General features: G+C 35.0%; 1 protein-coding gene across 1 annotated transcript; it reads right to left on the reverse strand.

Moving 5' to 3' along the window:
- Nucleotides 1–203: 203 nt before the first annotated feature.
- Nucleotides 204–6,536, reverse strand: LOC138310875 (uncharacterized). Its single transcript, XM_069252205.1, has 3 exons — nt 6,403–6,536; nt 1,099–2,941; nt 204–455 (listed from the first exon to the last, which is right to left on the reverse strand). Exons 2-3 carry the CDS (start codon nt 2,920–2,922, stop codon nt 204–206), a joined length of 2,076 nt encoding a protein of 691 aa, XP_069108306.1. The 5' UTR covers nt 2,923–2,941; nt 6,403–6,536.
- Nucleotides 6,537–9,178: the final 2,642 nt, after the last annotated feature.

The following is a 9,178-nucleotide window of genomic DNA, read 5'->3' on the forward strand; positions in this document are numbered from 1 at the left end:
GTCTCCGATAACTTTAATAGTGATGCAGGGCCATATTGTAAATTAGACTTGTCAAAATATGTAACCCTGATTAAATAAAAGATTTTATTATTATTAATATTATTTTTATGGGTGTTTTTTATTTAAACAATTCATCCCATGTGAATAACGGGCTCAACTCGTTTTGGGCTGCGGCGTGCAGGTATTGACTCTTGGGCGAAAAATTACTGTTTGTGAAGTCTCCTCCGGGCTGTCCTCACACAGTCGTCGATCTGCTTACTTGAATACCTCGAGAGCAGAATGCTGCCTTCATCCGAACTCTCTAAACAGTCTATGATCATGGATTGATTGATGGTTGAATCGCCATTCACAATCGTGCTGCAAGCAGAGAGGATTAAGGCATCCTCCTCCTCGCTGAAGCGTCGCCGACCGTGTGAGGAGGGGCCAGGCTCTGAGGCTCTCGGGATTCGCATGATCTACCAAGCATCACGTCTGTTATAGCGGCTGATACATTGACGCTTTCTGCCTCCCGCTGATGAAACATATAGTAGTTATTAGCGGTGGCAAGACGGTGTCATGTGGTTCGCGAGAGACTCTCTCATCTCTGGGTGTTCTTGCCTTACCCTTGTAACTGTTACTTTTCTTATCTTTGTGGCGCTGATGGCCGTTGCGCCAGGGCACGCCGCTGCCCAAAAGGAGTTGATTCCATTGTTGACATGGGAGGAATCTAACTCTCGCCCAGTGTAGGAAGTGAAGAGTCTGTGAGGAAGGCTCTGGGTTCTGTCCTCTGGCCGAGACACACCAAATCTATAAAAGTGGTAGTTTTCTGCTCCTGTTTAGCGCTCAGCAAAAAGGGAGTGGGACGACTGGTTCGCCCGTTGTCAGTATAATGTGACCGGGTGGGGTGTGTTGCTTGGTGTCTTCGGCGGCATGCTCCAGTGATATAGCACTATAAAAAGGGCAACAGTTCCACTATACAAGAAGACACAACACGAACATACCGCAGTCTCCCAGTACACTCACCTCGCACAACATACACGCAACACACCGCATACATGGGAGGCCGTCCTTACATGACCATAGCTGTTTATAGGACGTTAATAAATCAAACAAACAAACATTCTTATACTGAGAAACGCAAACGATGTTACGCCGGGAGCAAGCGTGTATATTCCACGGAGACAAGACGGAACCTTCATTAAATACTTCCAAGCCACGTCCACTGAACGATAATGTGAAGATCTTTCCTAAATCCCACGACATTATCATGAGCTTCATACCAATCGTACAAATCCCCGTACTGAAGCCGATCCGTCCATCAGATACCTTCCATAGAGTGTCACCATTGAAATTTATACACCTGATGTGAGGTTCGGGATATGTTTGATCTGAGACGAACACCTTTCGCTCCGATGACGTCAATGTGATGTAAGTAAATTTCGTTCGCGAGTATGACTCTTCTAACACAGCCATCCAGGTATCGCCGTCCTTTTCAAAAATCTGGATCTCGGAACTAGAACACACTGCCAGATGTTGTCTGTCAGAATCAAGTGCTTTACAAGCGTTATTTGTTTTCAATTTTTGTCCTTTCTCAACAAAGCCATCATGCATCACGTCAAAATGTAAAAGCTCTTGGGCGTCTGGTATTGAGATCATTACGTCATCGTCTGTTGTGGATATTGATACTACGTCATACGGTGCTGGGTGGATGTCAGTTTTACACAGCAAATTAAAAGAGGAGTCATATGTCGAGACTGCTTCATTGGTATGGTCCACGAGGAGCAGCCTGTCAGAAGGAAGTGTAGTTATCCCAGTTATCCACGACGGCTTCCCGCGGAACGGAAGCTTAATTTCTCTTACTGAATTAGCTGCTGTATAAGTGTTTGATTCCACGCCAGGTTGTGCCGTGTCTTTGGATTCACACACTCTATGGTCATTTGAATTTCTGAGATCGTTTGTCTCGTTATCTTTCAAAGATAACTTGCCAAAACTATCGAATTTGGAAAGAAATGTTTCCAAAGTTGGGTTGATCGCGAACGTCATCTGTTCACGCATTTGCTTACTGTCAGCGGTTTTGAGTTTTCTTTGAAGAGACGCATAATCGGATTGAATACTTTCGCTAAACGTATCTGTGACTTCCTGCTTGCTGTCCATCATTTTCTGAATTCGTTCCAAGTGTCCTCTTGATGACTCGTTAAACGATTCCAGTTTGCGTTTTTCCTTTTCTATTTTACCTGAACTCTTTGTTTTTAATTTTGCTAGTCGAGTAAGTGCTTTTTCTTCATACTTATTCAGCAGTTCATTTATCTGTTTTCTAGATGAAATTATTTCTTCTCGGATACGTTCTTCGGTGCTATCAAGATACTCCAAATCATTTCTTCTCTTGTCCAAAACATGCTCAAATGAATTGCACTGTTCGAGAAACATATTCGTATATTGCTTCAGAAGTCCTTGTTTTGTTTCTTTTACAGAAGACGTTTTTGTTCTAGATTTTTTAACTAAGTTTTCCCCATCCTCTCGCGTGATAACGTCCGAACAACGTCGGTGCTGTAGCGAACACATGGCGCATATGAACTTTGTATGATCAACGCAGAAGAATTCCAGTTCCTTTCCCGGATGTTCAGAACAAGTTTCCATTGTTTTGCCTCTTGGTGTTTTATAAGCGTCAATCATAGAGCTAACAGCGTGATTATTTTCCAGCTGATTTGCCCACGTTTCTGGGTTGTTCCTCAGATGAGTTGGTACGGCTACAGGACGACGGCAGATCGGGCAAACATATCCTTTCTTGTCCCCGTGTTGGTTTTTTCTTTCGGTTATGAATTTACTGATGCATTCTTTGCAGAAAGTATGAAGGCATGGGAGTGCTTTAGGCTCGCTGAAGATATCGAAACATATGGTACAAGTGATTTGGTCCTCAGCTGTTTGTAGTATGGCGGTTGCCATGGTTTATAGAACACATGAACTGAAATTAAAAAGAAGAGGTGTTAAAATCATTGACCTCCTTTTATGGAAAAAAATTGGAACATATGGACACATAAATCGCTGACTCTGATAATCTTGTAATTTTCTTATGTAATAGTGAATGTACAACAGAAGAACTGTGCCTGTGTTGTTTTGTTTATATAAATCTTCTCAAAGATGGTTTGGACAATCCAGATACAAGTTCAAATATATTTCCATAACTCATTGTGTCACAACAGTAATGGTAATATTGAAATGTTTTATTCTAAATATATCCCCTCGTTGATTTCTTAATCTGTGAATGTAAACGCAATTTCCCTTAGATAATTTCTTAATTATGATTTTATACGACCGTTTCTGCCTATTTGTGATTTTGAGTATACGGACTTTAACATCAAATCATTCAAATATTTGGACGGACGACGTATATGCTGCTATAAACATAGACTTTATGCACTGTAAATGTTTTAGGCCTTGCATATGTTTAGATGTTAACATACCTACAGAAATCATTTTTCAATTATAAAGAAGGCTGTTAAATGTTACATGAAATCGTAGACGACGACTTTGCTTCATGTTATGACCTTATGTATTAAATTCACTGCATTGTCGATCTTTAATAATGTTTGACAGTACAATTAAAACCACGTTAAGCTGATATCTGTACTTTTATAATCAAAACCTATGAATTGTAAGTATTATATTCTAAAACAGTAGGTAAAGTTTGGAGTTAAAAGCATATTGAAAGCTTTACTTGATTCGTCAGTATGAAACGTACGGCACATATAACTCATAACTATTCATTATTCATATTTGTGATAATCAAAACGTGATTAACAAGTTTTATATGTTTATGCCGCTGTTATAGAATGAACGGAACAAGCAATTTAAGCAGGTATGATAGAACTTCTGACGGGCTGCAACATTGCTTTTTCTGTTAAATGTCTAAAGCAAAACTATTGGAAAATAATTTCTTCATTGAAAATAATAATAGTTCATAAATAACAAATTTATGCGAAATAAAAACAATATTGGCGTGATTCCAATGTTCTTTTATGTTTATAGAAATGCAAGGTTATATAACGTTTGACTGGCAGTATAAATTATCTTTTTGAATAGGACTTAAAGTTCGACATAAAGAAATCCTTTTGATAACTGGGCCGATGAATAAATTATTGTAGTAGTAAATAGTAAATAACCATGCAGATATATAACAGTGTGCGGAGCAGAAATATAAAGCGACATGCGATTACACTGTGATTTGCCTGGCAGCTTACAGGATACAAACACGATATCAAATTAAAATCTATTATGTTTGGTAAAACATTATAAATATTATATTTTACGTTGGTAAGTGTTATCTGAATCAGTCAATGTAAATCAAAGCCATTTTCAATATATGACTTCCTTAAACCGTATTGACGGATATTTTCGCGGGGATAAAGTCGCGAATATTTGATCCACAAAATATTGAGAAATGGTTGAAATACGTTTTACTCTTAATTCCATACCGCATGAATTTAAAATTTACTTTTCTCGTTTTGAGATCAAATCGCAAAAAAAACGATCCGCGAAAATAATCATTTTTCTTGGTTTTCATGCCTCATGGATTCACACAGTTTGCAGACAATATTTCTTTCATGTCCCGATGAAACTTAAAAGAAACAAGTGACGTCACTTCTTTATACAGCATATCTATCATTCCTGCTTATTGTGCATGATTAATTAACCTGTTAACTAATACTTTAATGACGTCTATTCTACATATCAAATACTATATACTTACTAATTGATATAACATTTACCCCTTTTATTACATACCCGGGATAGCACTATAAAAAGGGCAACAGTTCCACTATACAAGAAGACACAACACGAATATACCGCAGTCTCCCCAAACACGCACCTCGCACAACATACACGCAACACACCGCATACATGGGAGGCCGTCCTTACATGACCATAGCTGTTAATAGGACGTTAATTAATCAAACAAACAAACAATCAAACTAATACTATATTCTTACTAATCAATATACCATTTACCCCCTTTTATAACATACCCGGGACATGATTAGTATCGCTCCCTCTGTGTACATGTCAGTATATCCCATATTACTACTATGTGTTTGTTATAATTTTTAGTCTAAATATTGATTAAAGATGCTCCATCGCCGACAGAGCATAAATGATATTCATCATTTGAACAATAATTGGTGTGTAATCGTGTATATATTTGTCTAATTAACACAAAAACTAACTTATTTATTTTGCCTTTGGTGCATGCGCAATCAGTACTTCATTCCATATAGGATATAGTGCCACGGAATTTTTTCGGGATGCAATTAATTGTTTTTCATATTTTTACCTTGATGTAAAATTAGAAGCGAAAACTTTTCAGTTGTGGTAATGGTGATAAGTACGTAACTTTTGTAACCGAAGAAAAATACTAAATCGTCTGCTCCTGTTTTTGATAGTGAATAAATACCATTTGTCAGCGGTGGAGCATCTTTAAATAAATACATATACATGTACATAATACTATATATATGTCTATTACGTATGCGGTACGAAATTCCTTGTAATATTTATATTTTAATATGTAAAATGTAAATTGTCTAAATATACATGTACAATATACAATATATATGGCCATTACGTATGCGATAGGAAATTCCTTGTAATATTTATATTTTAATATGTAAAATATAAACTGTCTAAATTGGATGTATCAGGTACAAGCATATTTGTCGCGTATCGTTTTAATTAATTTAAAGAAGCAAACCGTCACACAATTTCATCAGATTACACGCGATCCGGATTAGAGATGCTGTTTAACGAAATAATAGGCTAATAAAATTACACTTATATGATATATGTTCCTAGCATCGTGATGAATACCAATAATTTATAATTCATATTTTGAGGTGGAAACTTTGATAAATATTTTTCACAAATGCGAAGCAAGTGAAAATATCATACGTGACCGATATTTTCAAAATTTAGTTTTTAATTTTGCCAGAAAACCTAATATTTCACTGCGATAAAAATGTAATAATTATAATTACATTACCTTTGTTTATATAAATACATGCATAAATATCATTTGAAGAAAAGAATAAAGTAAAACTTTAATCTTAAAGTATTATTTTTGCAATATCTAGTTATGCATGTACGCATTTGATTTCAAAACAACTATTTCAAATAAACTTTATTTATTTGTATTGTCTGAATAACTTTCAGTTTGAATCCCTTTGCCACGGTTATAACAAGTCGATATACAGAACATGTGTAGACTCGATCTCGAATGCAATACAATCAATGGTATGCTACCTTTTACTTCCTGATTTATACTATGTGTTGGACGTCTATATGTCCATTGTTAAAGTAGAAAGACCTATATATACTTATGCAACTTACTTCACTGATACCCCCTAGTATTACGACAGTTGACCCACCTACCTGTTTATGTATAAAGGGAACGTTTCACGTCTTATAACGGGTGGATCGTTCGGATATCGTCCATGTTGTGTGTATACATATGTGTTTATGTTGGTCTTGTGACACTGTCGATCGATAAAAAGTATTGATTTTTTAATAACCATGTATTAGATGATCAAAAGGTGTGAATCGATAGCGAAATTTAAATAACCTGAATAATACTACGGTGCGTACGTGATTAGCCTTATGGGATATTTAAATCTTTTTCTAGAATATATATACAAATTAATTATTGAAGCACGAATATTATCAATTACAGAAAAATATTAGATGTAATTTGATAGTTTATATTACATTAGTATTATATAAGATACAAGGCAGTTTTTCAACCTAATTAATACTTCGGTAGGTACTTGGTTAGTCTTATGAACCCTTTCTATGTGTAGAAATTATATGCAAATTAATTATTGAAGCACTAATATTATCAATACAGAAATTAGATGTAATTTGTTTATATTACAAAAGTACAGAGTTGTTTCATGTTTTTTTCAGTCAAAAGCCAAACTGTTGACTGATAAGGCATGGGATAACTGGTTTTCTACCTGAACCGCAATCTTAAACTTATCACTGAGCTTATGGTCAGAAAGTCTTTTACCTTAAGAATACATGTATTTGGGGCGATCCGGCGCTCCGGTGTTTATGACGTCAACAATTAATTATGACGTCAATAATAAAGTGCATGTAAACGTTTCGCATCGGTCAACAGTCAAACTATTAACCGGTCAATAGTCGAAAATACTTTATTTATATATATAGCGAGTCAGGTAAGTAGTTTTCAACCTGATTATTACTTCGGCATGTACTTGGTTAGCATTATGGAAAATAAACCTCTCTATGGGTAGAATTTAAATTCAAATTATTTATTGAAGCACTAATATCATCAATACAACACATATTTTTATGTAATTTGATAGTTTATTTAAGCTTTAAGCTTTTTTAAAAATTAATTATAAGCATTGATGTAACTATGTTTTAACTTTATAGAAGTATGAAGAAAAAGAATCTGCCAATCAGAAAGATTTAGTATGAATACAAATAAAAAATAATTATATTAGAATATTTACTATTGCCACTGTTTCTGTATCGATAAACTAAGTTAGCAAATCTGTTTATTTCCCAATAACTTGAGTGCAGAACGTGACCCGATTCAGTGCGTATGAATACATGTAAACATTGGCAATTATTTGACATCACACAAAATCACATATCAATGTTTACAAATAACACATGAACGAGACAATCGGATATATACAATAAAACAAATATAATTTTTCAATGTGTTATTGCTCTTTGACCTGAATGAAATAACTGAAATATAAGAACTATTTTTGTGACGTTATAGAAAAAAAGGGCGGATGAAGCTGTCAGTCAACGGCGCGGGTTTTCTGAATCGCTGTAGTGCACGGTTAAACATGATGGCTGTATAATTTTGACGGCAAATAACACACGATATATGATTGTAACTGATGTTCTGGTTGATGTTATTGTTTCAAAAATATATTTCAGTGTAAGTATAATTAAAAATATAATTATATATATATAAGATTATAAATATAATAGAGCACGAGCTAAATCGAACGAAACGTTTACGAAGCGTTTACGTAGTTTTCCTCGTGCTCCATGGGGTTAATCATCTCAAAACTAAACAAAGTAAGAGGTTAATCCTTAAATGTAATTAAATATAGGCCAAGGTAGTGAATTGCGTAGAAAAATTTGATTGTCTCGAATGCTAAAGGCAGTCTGCCTCAATCAACACATACATAAAACTAACACCGTTGCACAATTTATGTCAGAATTACAAGAACAAGAACTCATGCTTAGCGCTCAGCATAAAGGGAGTGAAACGATTGAATTGTCTGTTTCCAGTATGATGTAACGATATGGGATTTGTTTGATATCTTCGACAACAGCAGTGTTTTATTAAAAGGGACTCCACTCTTAGAAGGTCACATCACGAATATAACTCTAACTCATTACCTGCAGGGCAATTGAAATAGCCAATAAGTATAACTTCATCTCTATCAATGAAACTATTTACACCATTTTCAAGTTCTTGGAAAATCATAGTTGTATCTGCTCCATCGCTAACAGAGCATACACGATATTCATTATTTGAGAAATAATTGGTATTTATTCATGTAAATGTATATTTAATGAACACATACAAAAGCATATACTAACGTATTATCTTTTATTAGGTGCGCATTCAGTATTTCGTTCCATATAGGGCATAGTCCCATGAACTTCTTAGGGGACGTAATTCATTATTTTATCTTGAAGTAAAATAAGAAGCACACGCTTTTTCCATGATGGTAATGGTGTAAAGTAAGTAACTTTTGTAGCTGTAGAAAAAGTCAGTGGTGAAGCATCTTATGTTGTATTTAGGTCACGTGACTGCGCAATGCTGCCTAGGTGAACAATCGTTATAAACTATTCCTCATTTTTGCAAAATATTTAAATTTAGAAATGTGTAAAGAACAAATTTGACTTCCACCTATATAAATCATTTTATAACGTGAGTTACAAATGCAAGTTTGTTTTGATTAATAACAGTTACCTCCCTTCAAGCACACAGGATATTTGTGGACAACTACACAAGTAATTTATACCTGAGCATGCGCAATCACATTGTTCAATCACGTCTTAAAAATATCAAACATTAATTAGAGCGTATTATGTTTATTTTTGGAAGATAGGTTATCGGTTCGAATGATAATGTAAACAAAGCTGATTCATG

This window comes from Argopecten irradians, chromosome 16, assembly GCF_041381155.1.
Source record: "Argopecten irradians isolate NY chromosome 16, Ai_NY, whole genome shotgun sequence".
In the NCBI taxonomy this organism is placed as follows: domain Eukaryota; kingdom Metazoa; phylum Mollusca; class Bivalvia; order Pectinida; family Pectinidae; genus Argopecten; species Argopecten irradians.

Bases quoted from the DNA above. Each gene is read 5' to 3' on its own strand.
- LOC138310875 (XM_069252205.1), bottom strand. From the start codon at position 2,922: ATGGCAACCGCCATACTACAAACAGCTGAGGACCAAATCACTTGTACC. The intron at 456-1,098 runs GTTTGTTTGTTT...GATGCTTGGTAG, and splicing joins GCGTTTCTCAGTATAAGAAT to ATCATGCGAATCCCGAGAGC.